This window comes from Geosmithia morbida (genome assembly GCF_012550715.1).
Source record: "Geosmithia morbida isolate 1262 chromosome Unknown scaffold_0, whole genome shotgun sequence".
Taxonomy (NCBI): Eukaryota; Fungi; Ascomycota; class Sordariomycetes; order Hypocreales; family Bionectriaceae; genus Geosmithia; species Geosmithia morbida.
In genome coordinates this window covers 1,419,019-1,434,218 of record NW_023336187.1, presented here as the reverse complement: position 1 = coordinate 1,434,218, position 15,200 = coordinate 1,419,019, and the positions used below count along the sequence as shown (strand labels likewise).

General features: G+C 55.8%; 5 protein-coding genes across 5 annotated transcripts; 2 read left to right on the top strand and 3 right to left on the bottom strand.

The window, feature by feature from the left end:
- Positions 1-3,111: 3,111 nt before the first annotated feature.
- Positions 3,112-5,448, top strand: GMORB2_0441 (ATP-dependent RNA helicase DDX31/DBP7; the record flags this gene model as incomplete). The annotated part of the gene is made up of 1 exon (XM_035462426.1): positions 3,112-5,448. One exon carries the CDS (start codon positions 3,112-3,114, stop codon positions 5,446-5,448), a length of 2,337 nt encoding a protein of 778 aa, XP_035325356.1.
- A 184-nt stretch (positions 5,449-5,632) lies between these two features.
- Positions 5,633-5,911, bottom strand: GMORB2_0440 (uncharacterized protein; the record flags this gene model as incomplete). Its single annotated transcript, XM_035462425.1, has 1 exon — positions 5,633-5,911. One exon carries the CDS (start codon positions 5,909-5,911, stop codon positions 5,633-5,635), a length of 279 nt encoding a protein of 92 aa, XP_035325355.1.
- A 482-nt stretch (positions 5,912-6,393) lies between these two features.
- GMORB2_0439 (uncharacterized protein) lies at positions 6,394-9,024 on the bottom strand (the record flags this gene model as incomplete). The annotated part of the gene is made up of 1 exon (XM_035462424.1): positions 6,394-9,024. One exon carries the CDS (start codon positions 9,022-9,024, stop codon positions 6,394-6,396), a length of 2,631 nt encoding a protein of 876 aa, XP_035325354.1.
- A 997-nt stretch (positions 9,025-10,021) lies between these two features.
- Positions 10,022-11,515, top strand: GMORB2_0438 (MFS transporter, SP family,ral alpha glucoside:H+ symporter; the record flags this gene model as incomplete). The annotated part of the gene is made up of 1 exon (XM_035462423.1): positions 10,022-11,515. One exon carries the CDS (start codon positions 10,022-10,024, stop codon positions 11,513-11,515), a length of 1,494 nt encoding a protein of 497 aa, XP_035325353.1.
- A 998-nt stretch (positions 11,516-12,513) lies between these two features.
- GMORB2_0437 (aspartate aminotransferase, cytoplasmic) lies at positions 12,514-14,157 on the bottom strand (the record flags this gene model as incomplete). Its single annotated transcript, XM_035462422.1, has 3 exons — positions 12,514-13,584; positions 13,838-13,897; positions 14,041-14,157. 3 exons carry the CDS (start codon positions 14,155-14,157, stop codon positions 12,514-12,516), a joined length of 1,248 nt encoding a protein of 415 aa, XP_035325352.1.
- Between the last annotated feature and the right edge of the window lie 1,043 nt (positions 14,158-15,200).

Here is a 15,200-nt window from a genome sequence, read left to right as displayed (position 1 = left end):
GTCTAGCATCCTCAGCATAATGAAATGAAGTAGTACTTATACAAGGTATTAATATACATGTACGAGTGTGTGATATCATTAATACTCGTAGAAAGGGGTTTCCCTTATGTCTCGACCACTTGTGTCTTGTTGTCTCTAGTCCATCTGAATCGTATCGTAGGCTCTACAGTGTATTATGTACATTGATAGTCTTGGCAGGTTCCTTCCCCTGATGGTGGTTTCTTTTCCCGATCGCACCTTCCTGGGGTGGCTGTGTTTGGGTTAGCCATACAGCCATCGCGGGGGATGCAGCAGCGAGAGAACGCGCCATCGTGATATGTAGACGCGAAACAGGATTCGTGTCATGATACCTCTCTCTCTCTCTCTCTATCTCTCTCCCTCTCTCTTTCCCTCCCTCTCTGTAACGATACAGCCCTGCACACGCATGCCCACCCGTATCTTTGCTCGTGCCGACAGCCAGACACACTCTGGGACCACACCCACACCTTTGGCGACACGGAACATGGCGGGGGCGTCCCAAGGGATCGGAGCTGGCTGACTGGCCGGTTGACTATTCGAGGGCGCTCCTCATCACAGCCAACCAGCCGCGAGGGAGAAACCGGGCTTGATCCGCGATCCAACCGCATGGAAGCTCATGGATTCCCACCAGTGGTCCGTGGATGGTCCTAGTCTCCGGGCCTCTCTCTCTACCAGGTATGTAATCCGTACATATAATACTCACGTTCTTACGGGGTAGAGACCCAAAGAGTCAGAGACTAAGGGTAAAGCCGGAGCACGGCCCCCTAGTCAGCCCTGACGGTTTCTGGCTCTCACCCTCTCGGAATGCGTTCCTCAATGATTACCACCCCCCTTGTCGCGGAGCCTTCCCCCCTGCTCATACAATTTAAGGGAGTGGAAAGGGAACAGGAAAGAAGAAAAAGAAACATTTGACACAAGGAAAGGGGAATAATTCAAATCTCCATTTTGGGACCCGTCCGTCCGTCCGTCCGTCCATCCTGTCATTGCTTATTACACGGGCCCTTTTGCCGTCCCGCGGTCCGCTTCATCCGCCCCGAGTTGGTTCGCCCCTATACCAGGTCAGCTTAACAAGTAAAACTTTTTCATAGGTCAGCTGGACAAGTCTAGGCAAGACAAGCACGAGAACACGCAGACGAGCATGCAGACGAGCACGCACGCGAGTGTACGCGAGTGTACGCAAGTGTACGAGAGGTACGTACGTGTGTGTGAGAGCGGCACTATGCTGTATGCGCATCTGGCAACCGCCACAAGAGACACATGTACGTACCTGGGTGAGCTACAAGCCAGCAACGACTTGCTCGGGTATTGTGTGTACATCATGTAGCATTATAACTGCTACGAGTGTTCGTCCCTGCGGCTTGCTCTTTCGCTTCGTTTGCTTACGGACTAACGAGTACAAGACGACGAATGCCCGTGCACACGTAGTCTTGTCGTCAGCCTGCAGTCATCCATTGAATCTAATGCGTGCAGTGTTATCAGTGTGAAGTTTGGCATGCGCTCAAACCAACTGGCTGCGAGGAGAAAATCACATCGTTTTCCTCCCCCCGGGCCTTATTGTCCGCTTGATCTTCTTCTTGACTACAGATTGCATGCGAGTATACTAGGACTCGCAGTAGTACTCTGCTCCGTAAACCTGTAAGCATCGAGCACACGAACATGAGCGATCATTACGCTTTAATAATACAACTCTCCATACTAATTACGTATGCTAGCTAGTGCGGTTACCTCTCAAGCGTTGAAGCTAGGCTCTAGCAGCGTCGTATTGTTTGTCCTTGTCCCTCGTAGTGGAGGGGCGGACCACACAAGTTTTCACCATCCAGCCTATTATTATCCACTCTGGCACAAAACTCAGTCCAAAAAGTGGCTCTCCCCTCCCACCCTTTACTGGCAGTCACACCTCCGATGACCGATGAGAGAATAAAAGCTAGTAAGAGAGAGTCACACGTTCCGCATACTCTTTACCCTTCACCACGCTCTATTGCCGTCTCTTGTCACAAATCGCGACGACTCCTCATCACCGTCATCGTCGTCAGAATTTGGGTGCCTAGGTACAACCCGTACCTGTATTGTCGAAAAAGCCCCGTCTCGGGGTTGCCTCTGAAGAACGTATCACCGTACTATCCCATCCTCCTTAGACCGGAAGCTACGGATGACTTCAATCCTCCGCCCTTCTCCGGGTTTAAGCCCACATGGATAAAACACCGAGTCCGTTTCGGCCGGTCGGATTATTATCCCATTGTACGGAGTACGAGTAGGCTATAATTTTTTTTTGTGTTACGCTTTGTATGTACTACTACGAGCGTGTTAAATGCGGGAGTACATGTAATTTAATAGATGATTGCACATGCTGCCGCTTTGTTTGGTCTCTCGTTGTAGCTGATCGTTTTCTTACCAATGGGCCATGACATATTTGACTCTACAGTGACTCATCTGAAGCAGCCATCCTACATTTCCCGCGACTACGGGTATTATCGTAACGTTTAATTTTGTTACTCAACTTCTTCGTCAGTACGTTGTGATCTGTCATCAATTGTGTCTTGTGGGTCCGTGAAAGTCTGGAGCGATCTCACCGATCCAAAAAGAGATATGCCATCTTGAATCTACTCGCAGACACTGAGAGGAGGACACGTCAACAGAGATCACGTATGGGGAGAATACGGGGTCTGGCGAACCAACCATATTCATGCAAGCGTCGGTCCCATCAACGTCTCTGCTGGAACGAAAATGTAGCGTATATACAGTGTAGATGGTTTTAGAATCATATACGTACCCGTTTCGCATCAAATACTCTTTGCGATTAGAGTCGCAAGGAGCACGGATTTGTTGGAAGTTCAATCATGGACCCCGTTGTTGCCTCATCTCGCACTCTTATCGTATATCTTATCCCTTATCCTGCCATGGATATATCTTATCGCAGACGCTATCTTATCTTGAACATCCCACCTGCGATAAAGCACTGATAAGATGCAAGTCTCCATTTTTTTTCATTATTTTTTCCCTTCTGTCTTTCCTGCCTGTATTATCACAAGGCCCCCCCCCCCCCCGCCGCTTATTGCCCAAGGAAAGCGGCGAAACGCCCGTAAATCTTTCACAATGGCCGACGATGGCATGCTCCTGAATTTCCAGCTGGGAACTGAGCCCCTGAAGCGGCAGGTCAAATTCACAGGTGGCCGCTGGCGCGACAGGAAACGTGCCGAGAAGTCTGCGCGAGACGCCGCATCTGGCGGACCGAAGCCCGTAGTGGGAAAGAGGGACGATGGTGACTTTACCGAACGGGCGCCGAAGCGGCAGCGATTCGACGATGATGGGGAAAATGGATACAACAGCAGGTATAATCAGCAGCAGCCGAGGGAAGGTCCAAGATCTGGTAGGCGAGATGGTGGTGGCGGTAGCGGCGGCGGCAGACCGCAGCATCACGACAAGGGCTCTCGCCAGGTCGTGTCCCGCCTCTTCTCATTCAATCCTGCCCAGAAGACGGAGTTTGACGACGAGGAGAAGAAGAAGGAGTGGACAGCACCCGAGGCGACCAATGCGCCTCTGTCGGATGTAGCCAACTTTGGGACGCTGGAACTGGCCTCGAGGTTGGTAGACGAGCTGGGCAAGATGGGCCTGGAGAGGCCGACGGCGATTCAGAAAAAGGTCATTCCGCACCTCCTATCCAGCAGCGGCGACGCGTTTGTGCAAGCCGAGACGGGATCGGGAAAGACCTTCGCCTACCTGCTACCCATGCTGCACCGGGTGCTGCAGCTGAGCGCGCGCGACGGCAGCGCACAGGTGCATAGGGACTCTGGCGTGTTCGGCATCATTGTCGCCCCCACGCGGGAACTGGCCCGCCAGACGCACACGGTGCTCGAGCAGCTGATCCGTCCGTTCCCCTGGCTCGTGTCCACGTCGATAACGGGCGGAGAGTCCAAGAAGGCAGAGAAGTCGAGGATACGCAAGGGCGTCAACTTCCTCGTCGCCACACCGGGCCGCCTGGCTGACCACATCGACAACACTCAGGCCCTCAACCTGGGCACCGTGAGATGGCTCATTCTCGACGAGGGTGACCGTCTGATGGATCTAGGCTTCGAAGAGGACCTGAAGAAGGCCATCAACGCCCTGAAGAAGGTCGACCTGGCATACAAGACGGCCAGCGGCACGTCCCTCGACACCCTGCCTGGCCGCCGCGTGTCGGTCCTCTGCTCGGCCACCATGAAGATGAACGTCCAGCGCCTGGGAGAGATGAGTCTTGCAGAGGCCACCTTCCTGGCGGCTGACAAGGCCGACATCGACGACCCCACCACTGCCACGACCATCGGCCAAGGGCAAGATGTGCACAAGGCCCCCGCGCAACTGCATCAGTCGCACCTCATCGTGCCGGCCAAGCTACGCCTGGTAACGCTCATCTCGTACCTGCGGTCCGTCTTCTCGCGCCGCGGCCGCACCATGAAAGTCATTGTGTTCCTGTCGTGCGCCGACTCGGTTGACTTCCACTACGAGCTCCTCCGCGACCCGAACAAGGCCGAGGAGAGGCCCGCAGAGGCGTCGGGCCGCGACGCCGAACTGCTGGCTAGGACGGTCTCCAAGGCCGCCTACGTGACGACGCCGGCCAGCCCCGAGGTGATCCTGCACAGGATGCACGGGTCACTATCGCAGCCCACGCGTACGGCAACTATCCGTTCCTTTTCGGCGTGCAAGCAGCCCTCGGTCCTCATCACCACTGACGTTTCCTCTCGTGGTCTCGACATCCCCTCGGTCGACCTGGTCATCGAGTACGACCCGGCCTTCAGCTTCCCCGACCATATCCACCGCGTGGGACGTACAGCCCGTGCTGGCCGATCCGGTGACGCAGTACTGTTCCTCCTCCCCGGGACGGAGGAAGGGTACATCGAGCTTCTGAAGACGGCAGGCTCACCCACGGCGCAGTCGTTCGAGACGGTCCTCCAGAACGGTCTTATGTCCAAGATCGAGTTCCCTGTCGAGACGTCAGCCAAACCCACCGACGGCCAGACGTATCACAACAAGGCCGAGACGATCCAGCTCCACCTCGAGCAGCGCATCCTGAGCGACAACGCCAAGCAGCTGCTCGAGCTGGCGCGCAACGGCTTCAAGTCGCACATCCGCGCCTACGCCACCCACACAAAGGAAGAGAGGAAACACTTCGACATAACGGAGCTGCATCTGGGTCACACGGCAAAGAGCTTCGCCCTGCGTGAACCTCCCGGTGGAATAGGAAACGGCATCGATAGGAAGTCCAAGAAGAATCACAAGGGTGGAAAGGACAGGGGAACTGGAAGGTCAGCGGCACCCTCCGGGTCTACGGGCACACCGTTCAGGGATGATGGAGGAGTAGGCTCTGCCGTGGACAGCAAGGCCGCCCAGGATATCCTCAGGAAGAAGAGCATGATGTTGATGAATGCCGGTGCGGACGAGTTCAACATTGGTTGAAGAAGAAAAAGTCATCTATTCTCTTTTTTTTTTTTTTACATAAAGAAAAGCGTTGGCGTTTTTCTTTTTCTTTTCATCGTGGTCATTTTTTTTTTCGCATGGAATTATTCAAATACGATTATCATTGTATAGATCTCGTATCACACACTCCCACATCTGTCATATCCGACAAAAAAAAAACACATCACTGCCTCTTCCAGTTCCCTGCATCTTCAACACCCTTGGACACTCCGCTGAAGCCAGACTCGACACCGTTACCGATGCTCCCCACACCGTCGCCCACGGGCTTCGCATGGCCTCCCGTGGCGGAGTTGAACGTGTTACCTACGCCGCGGGCGGCTGTCCCTGTCAAGCCACCTGCTGTACGGCCCACAGCGCCGACTGTGTTGCCTACCGTCGAGGTAAGGAGGTTGGCTGCGCCGGTGGCCTTGTCGCCTGCCGTGTTGCTGTTGCTGCTGGACATGATGTACTTTGGCTTTCGCTCGGTGTGTGTTGCGGAATTGTGAAAGTGTCGGTGTTCAAGAGTATCAGGAGACAAGTTTTCTTTTTATACTTATTCCTCGGCTTAGGTGGATGGATGATGATTAACGAGTCGAAGAATTGAAGATGAGGAGGAGTGAAGCCTGTTAATATATCGGCATCTCAGGCAAGAGCAACCTTCTCAATAAGTGAACAGATGACGTCAAGGACAGGGCGTCATGGAAACCGTGCAAATGCTTGGTATGTCGATGCAAGCTGATACGTACATTGTCAGCAATGACATTCCAATCATCTACAACACTTCGAGGAGCAGGTTTTTTCATTTTTCTATATCATATATCATTAACAATGACCTTGTTTTTTTTTGTTTTGTTGTCGTTGTCTCTTGTCGCCACCGTGTGTGGAACTGGACGTTGCGTTGGAAAGCCATGACCTCATGCAAGTTATGCTATCTAACGCGGATAATCACAGGAACTTCCGTATGTTGGCAAGATTGACCAAGGCTGACACGCCATACCGAGCCGTCTCGTTGGTCGTATTCCAGGACGCCTCCCTCCCATCAGCCAGGCATTCGGGCGGCCGTGTTCGGACGATAGTCCAGTCATGGGCCTCGGTGTACCCATCCGTAGCATGGAACTGGTCCCATGCGGCCCTTGCGAGGTCACCACTTCCCTGTTCTGCGGCTGCCAGGGCCGTCAGCGTCGAGTGGCTCTGATTCCACCCCGTGGGTGGGAACTCGCGACCGTACTCGGCCATCTGGACTGCGGGCCCACCATTATACGCCCGACAGTACGGGAGCCACACTTTCTTCTTGAACGTCTCGACGTCGGACGAGTACTCCTCCTTGGCGTAGTCGAGCGCCTCAGTGAAGATCTCGGGAAATCCAAACAGCATGGATAGATGAGATATGGCAAAGTCCGGGGTCGGGGGCGCACACTCGCGCACCTCGCCCGTCTCCGGGTCTAGGAGGACGGCATTGTTGGCGATGCCGTGCGAGGTCCCGGAGAGCCCCTTGAAGAGCCCTATCAAGAGGTCCCTCGAGTGTTCCCAACCGGCGTTGCGCCGCTCCCAGGCTGTCAGCCACGACGCTGCCAAGGGCCCACAGTCGAGCCCGATGTTGACCATGGCAAAGCCGTTGGGGACAGGGGCATGCTGCTGAACCTTGCGATGAGAGTCTAGTTTCAGGAGTGCGAACTGACAGCCTTCCAGCTCAGACAAGAGGTCGCCCGTGCGCTCGTCACCCGAGAGGTAATAGTAGATGCGCCTGAAGAGGGCGTGCGATATCCGCAGCTGCTTGGAGCTGTCACTGAAGTGCTGAACACCATGGCGTGTACCGAACCCCTTGAACTCCCCAGCGTGATAGACGTCGACTTCGCCGGTGTGCTGGATCATGGCCTCGGCCATCCTAAAGACGTCCGCCCGACCTGTGTGCAAGGCGTACAGCCACAGCCACATGTCCGTCGAAAGCTCCGAGTTGTCCCACGCATATCCGCCGACATCATATCTCCAGGCGTGACGGTAGGAGTCGTACGTGTGCTGGACATCGCCGTGATCCCAGAAGCCGTACCACCGGTGCTGCTCCACCTGTTCTTTGTAATAGTTGAACAGGAGGTCCAGCCTCTCTTCAATAGCCAACTCCCTCTTTGACGGGACATGGCCGAGGATGCGATAATCGGGCGACCAACAGCCGTGAAAAACGCCCGTAGAGTACATGTGATCGGCTGTTGGAACGAGGCGAGCAGGCTCGCGGACAAGAGCCGAAAAGGAGCTGAGCTGCTCGTTGCTGGGAGTCGCACTGAAAGGTCTGATGAAGAGCTGGTTCGACCGGGCAATTCCGTTGGCCGTCGCGAAACCCGGCTCGTAATCCTCATATGTGACGTTGAGGCCCTCCAGCTGCTTCTCGTACGTATCGAGCCCTAGACCATCGTGGTAGGGCATCGTCTCCAGAGGCTCAGCCAGGGGTGAGTACAGCCACATCGTTATGGCTCCCTCGGGACTCGTCAGGTCCGCGAGTTCGATCTGCGTCGGGTAGCGCTCCCAGAAGTTGCTCATTCCTACGGCAAGGCCACCGTGGACTGCAGAGCCGACATAGGAAGTGCCGTCTGCTCTGCCGCCTCCGGTTACCTTCACCCAGGAGCAGCCAGGTCTGGTGCGTTTCTTGATAGTATGCCCGTCCGACGACAGCTGGGCGAGGGAGTAGTGGCTCCACGACGGGACACTAGCCAGGCCTCGTGTGAGACCCGAATGCTCCCATTCGGCCGCATTGAGTGTCACCGGCCTGCCAGCAGTCTGGTCAATCCTGTTCCGAGTGCTGGGGCCGAAACGGAGACCTGAGAGGCCGCGGACCTCCTCCTTCAAGATACCGCCGCCCGAACCCCCGAGTCTGACATGTCTGTTGTGGAGCTCCGTGGCATTGAGCGGGACAGTGAATCGGATCCCCAGAGACGTCAGCGGTTCATGACCTTCCAGATCGTGCACGAAGGAGTGGACGATGCGCAGCGACTGGCTGTGAGAGTGCACGTAGACGCGCACGTCGAAAGGGAGATGCTCCTGCCCGGAGGCAGCTACGACGGCCCCCGAGACCCTGACGACCACTCGGCTAAATGTGCAGTTCTCGATGGAGACCTGCTTCACCGTGGTCGAGTATGTCTCTCCGCTGACCGAGGCGACTATGGTGCCACCTGAGCATACAGTCCGGCCATTGATCGACACAGATTCAAGGAATGACTGGGGCTGGTTGCGAGAAATGCTAACCCGCAGACCGAGCGAAGTGGTCACCAATACATGGACCCGTCTGTCGGAAACGTAGAGGCCATCATTGGGGGTTGAAGTGACGGCAGTGGCGCCCCTGACAGTGTACCCCTCCGAATACTCCACCTCGGCACTGATCGAGTGAGCAGTCCACTTGAGTGAGCCATCGGACCAGAATGCAATCTCTCTCGAGTCCAGAGACCAGCAGTCCCTGCTTGTGGAACCTTGGATGACAAAGTCCTGGCCGGGGTAGTAGAGACCCTTGGGCCACGGCATGCCAAAGGATACGCCGTCCGACGGGCCGCGGGTGTTAAGTTCCAGCCAACGCAGGTTCTGGGCTGTCATTATGGGCGGATTGGTCTGGGGTCTTTCCTTGTCGCCAACTGCTGCTGCTACATATGTACGCTTGGTGTTGGGTGCTCATGGAGGGTGAGATCTATATCAAGACAGCAGCCCCGTCCGCATTCTGGGAGGGTGTGGGAAAAGAAACCAGATATTCCTCCAATGAGAACAAGATGTGATGGTCTATTATCTTATAAAGAGGGCTGGGATGGCCTGTGATTTCTTATGAGGAGGACTGAGATAGTCACGGTGACGTGGATGAAGCAGGGGCGCATTTCCCCTCATCTCTCGGGCTAACATCATCCCAATAGAACGAGCAGTCAGCCTCGACCACCAAGTCGAGGCTGCGAACCAACATCAACATCCAGACCATGGCGCCGTGTACATATCATGGAACATGAGTGCCAAGTCTGCTAGCCTGATTAGCCGGGTCTCCCCACTGTGGGGAAGTATCCGGGGTACCCCATATTGAGGAGCGGCCTACGCCGCATTGGGTCCACACTGACGCTCCCGGGAATGTGGTGTCCATTGGTGAGGGTCCAAGGTGTTGTACATGCATGCTCTTGATTAGACCGAGATACCGAAACGACATGGTCGGGCGGGGGTGGTATACGGTTCATTGGACTATACTACCCCAGATTTTCAAATAGAGTAAATGTGTCTGAGAGGTCATGGCGGCCGCTGGCATGAGTTAATGCTGGCCAGAGATGGAATAAAGTCGGGCGCTCACCTTCCCTGGAGGTCGATGTTATCCTCCTGTATCTCAGAGTCCCTCCTCTGTCCTCGGTCTTACTACCGTCACGTACATACATACACACACATACACGCGCGCATGCACGCACGCATACAAACAAAAGCCATGGCTCAACACCAAGAAGACGCCAAGGACCCCAAGACGGTTCAGGAGGTGCCCTCGTACGACGAGGAGAAGCTCAGCAAGGATGTCACGAAAAAACAGCTTCTCAGGGGCGCCCAGCAGGCCACGGACGCCGAGCACACGATGACTCTCCTGGAAGGTCTGCGGCGGTACCCTAAGGCGTGCCTGTGGTCGCTCATCTTCTCGAGCGCGCTCATCATGGAGGGCTTCGACAAGGCCTTCATCACGGCCTTCTTCGCGTTCCCGCCCTTCCAGGAAGCATACGGCGAGCTGCAGTCCACGGGCGACTACCAGGTGCCCGCGTCGCTGCAGGCGGGGATCCAGAACGGCGTGAGCGCCGGACAGATCATCGGGCTCCTCCTCAACGGCCTGCTGGCCGACTGGTTCGGGTACCGGTGGGTGATGGAGGGCTGCCTCTTCCTGATGGTGTGCTTCGTGTTCCTGCAGGTCTTCGCGACGAGCATCTGGATGTACCTGGGGGCGGGGGTGCTCCTGGGGGTGCCGTGGGGCGTGTTCCAGACGCTGACGACGACGTACGCGGCCGAGGTGTGCCCCAACGTGCTCCGGCCCTACCTGACGATGCTGGTGTCCATGTGCTGGAGCATCGGGTACCTGCTCGGGACCGGGGTGCTGCGGGCCTTCCTCAACATGGACGGGCACTGGGCGTACCGGATCCCGTTCATGCTGCAGTGGGTGCTGCCGGTGCCGCTGGCGGTCGGCATCTTCCTGGCGCCCGAGTCGCCGTGGTGGCTGGCTCGCAAGGGCCGCGACGCCGACACCGAGAAGGCGCTGCGGGCGCTGCAGTCCGGCGGCGCGACCGAGGAGGACATCCAGGCGACGCTCCACATGATCCAGTACACGGTGCGGATCGAGAACGAGGCCAAGACGAGCAGCTCGTACCTGGACCTGTTCCGCGGCACCAACCTGCGGCGCACCGAGATCACCGTTGTCACCTACCTGACGCAGGAGCTGTGTGCGCCCCTGGTGTCATACGTCGTCTACTTCCTCCAGCAGGCCGGCATGGACACGTCGTCGTCCTTCGGCTTCGGCATGGGCCAGTACGCCCTGGCCATCGTCGGCGTCCTGGTGGCGTGGTACCTGGCCCCGCGCATAGGGCGCCGCCGCCTCGTCATGAGCGGCATCACCTTCATGGCGTCCACGACGTTCGTCATCGGCTTCATGGGCGTCCCCGCCGACTCGTACGACAACGCCAACATAGCCTACGGCATCGGCGCCATCCTGCTCGTCGAGTACTTCTTCTTCTTCATGACCCTCGGCCCCTTCATCTACACCATCGTCACCGAGATCCCCTCGAGCTTCCTCCGCACAAAGAGCGTCGTCATAGCCCGAGCCGTCTACAACGTCGGCGTCCTCGTCTACGGGCAGCTGGTCCCCCGCATGATCCAGCGAGCCTCGTGGAACTGGGGTCCCAAGTCCGGCTTCTTCTGCGGAGGCATCATGTGTCTCGCCCTCCTGTGGGCCTGGTTCCGGCTCCCCGAGACGAGCAACCGTACGTTTGCAGAGGTTGACATCCTCTTCAAGAACAGAGTCAAGGCCAGGCAGTTTAAGACTACAAAGGTCGATCTTGCTACCCAGACCGTCTACAAGGACGAGTAGGATTGGCTTGTGGTTTTTTTTTCTGTTTTTTTTCTGTTTTTTTTTTCCCTTTTTCTTTCATTATGATATATACATACAGTTTGGCTCGTCTGGATCTTCGAGGGAGTGATATATATGTATTAAGTAAGACCGTGGCCTCCGCCCTGTTCCCCGTGCTGTACTCATCGAGAGCCTTCCTCTCCCTGGCCTTGGCCGCACGGTTGGCCAGCTCCCAACATACTACTTCGTATAGCCTCATCAGTATTGATTTCGAATTCCAGATAGGGTCAAGATGGGGGAGAAGAAATCACTCGACGAGACAGAACTATACCGTCCCGTCAGAGCCCCGCGGAGAGGCGCCGATGATCGATCGACCCTGAAAAGATGGCTCACCGTCCTCCCCTTCTCCCCCCATCTCTCCCTCCATGTCTCTCCTGCCACGATATCATCACCGTCAATCTAGCCAACAAAGAAAAAGTCTACTCCCAACAACTCACATGCTGCTAGATTAATATTCCCATCTATTCAGAGACGGCACGATACAGCACCCTAGATCGATAGCATGGGTATACCGGCACTTCGCCATCTAAGCCGGATCCGGCTCATCTGCGGGTTGCTGCAGTCTTGACACAATCTTAGTCCAGAACTCCAGATTCCACCAACTTACCCAGCCATCCTAACGTTTCCCTCCCCGCTCTCCACATACACGGGAAGTCTCCATTTTTTATTTTTACAGGGGGGGGGGATGCATACTCGTACGAGTATTACTACGCCCATGGTCATAATCATGCATTAGACAACACACGTGCGGTTATGATGGATGGGGTGCAAGGCGTGGGAAAAAAGGCGGTATCTGGTGTCTGCCACATCTCTTTGATGATAAAATAAGAAAATAAAGAATCTGGTAGAGGTAGCAGAAAATTGCAAAGCTAAAGAAGGTGTATATAAAGGTAAAACTCCGTGTCCGGCCAAATGGCTGCTTGGTATCCATCATCATCAAGACAGGTACATAGTCACATCTAGCTCGAAGTCGTCGTCAACACGTGGTGGACAGCCTTGGCGAAGCGGTCCAAGTTCTTGGTGTTCAAGCCAGCCATGCTGATGCGGCCATTCTTGGTCATGTACACATGCGACTCCTTGCGTAGACGCATCACCTGCTCCTCGCTGAGGCCGGTGAAGCTAAACATGCCAATCTGGTCGGTAATGTGGTTCCAGGTGCCAGGGGTACCCTGCTCTTCGAGTTTGGCCCGCAGCTGCTTGCGCATGCTAATGATGCGGCCAGACATCTCCTCGAGGTTCTTCTCCCACTCGGCAAAGAGGGCCGGGTCGTTGAGGACAATGCCTGCGATGCGAGCACCATAGATGGGCGGATTCGAGATCTCGGAACGCTGGAGGATGGCGAGCTGCGAAGCGACGCGAGCACTGCTGGCGGCGTCGGTACCGGGAGCACCGACAAAGTGGAAGCAGCCGGCGCGCTCACCGTAAAGGCCAAAATTCTTGGCAAAGCTCTCGGCAATGAAGAGCTCGAGGCCCAGCTCGACAAAGAGGCGGACGGCACCAGCATCAACTGCGAGGTTCCCCGAGGCGAAGCCTTGGTAGGCCGAATCGAAGAAGGGTAGGTGCTTCTTCTGACGCACCAGCTGAGCAATCTCAGCCCACTGGTCCGCTGTCGGGTCCACGCCGGTGGGGTTGTGAGCGCAGGCATGGAGGACAATGATGGAGCCATCGGGGGCGTCCTGGATGGCTCCCTTCATGCCGGCAAAGTCCAGACCCTTGGTCTTCTTGTCAAAGTAAGGGTATTGGATGACGTCGAGGCCGACATTGTTGAAAATCTGGTGGTGATTGGCCCAAGTGGGGTCCGACACGTAGACTGTGCGGTTGCCCTTGAAGAACCTGGCGAGGAAACCGGCACCGAGATGCAGGGCGCCGGTACCCGAAACGGTCTGCAGCGAGGCGACGCGGGACTCTTTGATGGCTGGGGAGTCGGCACCAAGCATAAGCTCAGCAGCCTTGGAGGTGAAGTGAGCTAGGCCAGCGATGGGAGCATACTCGTGGTCGAGTTCGGGGTTGTTTCGGAGTATCTCGTCGGCCTGGAACCGGGATGTCAGGATTCAGTATTCAGTAATCAAGCGTCAGGGGAAAGGTTGCGGGGGATGGGGCAGTGCGGGGGTGGAGGCGGAAACAGGATCCGCCGCCCTTGGCCATGTTCTGTAGCGTCACACTGCAGGGCTCGTAACGTCTCGGTCGAAGGGGAAAAGCGGGAAGAGAATGGCGTGTTTTATCAGGGGAAAGGGGGACAGGAGCGCGGGGGAAGAGAGAAGAAGGGGGGGAGGCAACGCGTACTTTTTTCACGACGGGGAGAACCCAGGGCTTTGCGTTATCATCACGGTAGGCACCAATTCCCTATTTTCGATTATTGCACGTCAGCTAGAGAGCACTTTATTTTCGGCCCCAAGGATGAAGTCGACGGGGAAAGTATAACTACTAGCTCAAGCTGTCTGCAGCTCGCGTGCTGTGCTGGACCGTAAAGAGAAGGAAAAACGTACCAGATCAATCTTGTTGGGGTCGGTGTCGGCCTTGAAAACACGCATGAGGCCAAAGAGAGGATCCTCCGGCGCCTGGGGCACCGTGTCGGCGGGAAAGTTGGTGACTGTAGAAACCATGGCGGGGGATAGATGGTTGACAATGTTGTTGATACGGGAAACGGGAGCAGAGGAAGAAGATGCAGCAGGAGCAGGAGCAGCAGCAGGAGCAGAAGTGGAAGAAGGAGAGACAGAATGGGTGGCTGGAGAAGAAGAAGAAGAAGAAGAAGAGGACGACGGAGAAGTGGATGAGGAAGCTCTTGGTAGCGGTGATGATGACATGATGAGAATGGAAAGGGCGACGTCGGAGGGACCTTCCGTATTAAAACCCCACCGAACACTGAAAATAGAGTAATGGAGATATAACGAAAACCAGCTGCAGAGAGGGAGAGGAGGAGGCCCTGAAAGCTTATGCTGAAGGGCGCCTGCTTGATTGAATTACAGCGATTCTCGTTGGCTGTTTCCCGTTTGGGGGGTGTGGAACGCTGATGGTGGTGTTCTTTTGTTTTTGGGGTTTTTTTTTCTTCTGTCTTGTCGGACTGCCGCTGCCCCGAGAAGCTGTAGGACGCGACAGTAGTAGCAATAGTAGCAGTAGTAGTAGTCTTGGAGCCAGTGATAACGTATGTAATGGCCTGTAAGTACGACCACTGTGGCGGGGTGATGGGACCGCCTGTAGGCAGCCTTGTAGGCGCGGGATGCCGTAATAGATGGATCACCTGGACGGCTTGGTCTTTCAGGCTATCGCGTCGTTTGTGTGCGGGAGGGAGGCAAGGGAGGGGGCGCCGTAATATGCACACCGTCCGTACGCCCGTGTGTGGAAATCTTACCCGCAACCTATCAGCAGCCTACAGACCGATGTCAGGTGAGGAGCCAAGGCGTCTCTCTTGTGTCAGAGAGATGGTAAAACAGAGGTTGGCGGTCGGGGAGAGAATAATCATCGACAGGGTGAGAGGAATGGTCGGAGGTGTCGGGCGGTCTTCAATGACATGTAGCAAATAGTCTAATGAATGGAGAAGACCAACTTGTAGCATGAAATGCAAGCGAGAGGGGGGGGCCCTTCTCCGGCCTTTCAATCCAACCACGGACCTTCTTATAGTAATCTCATTTTTCTTCCCCGGACAGAT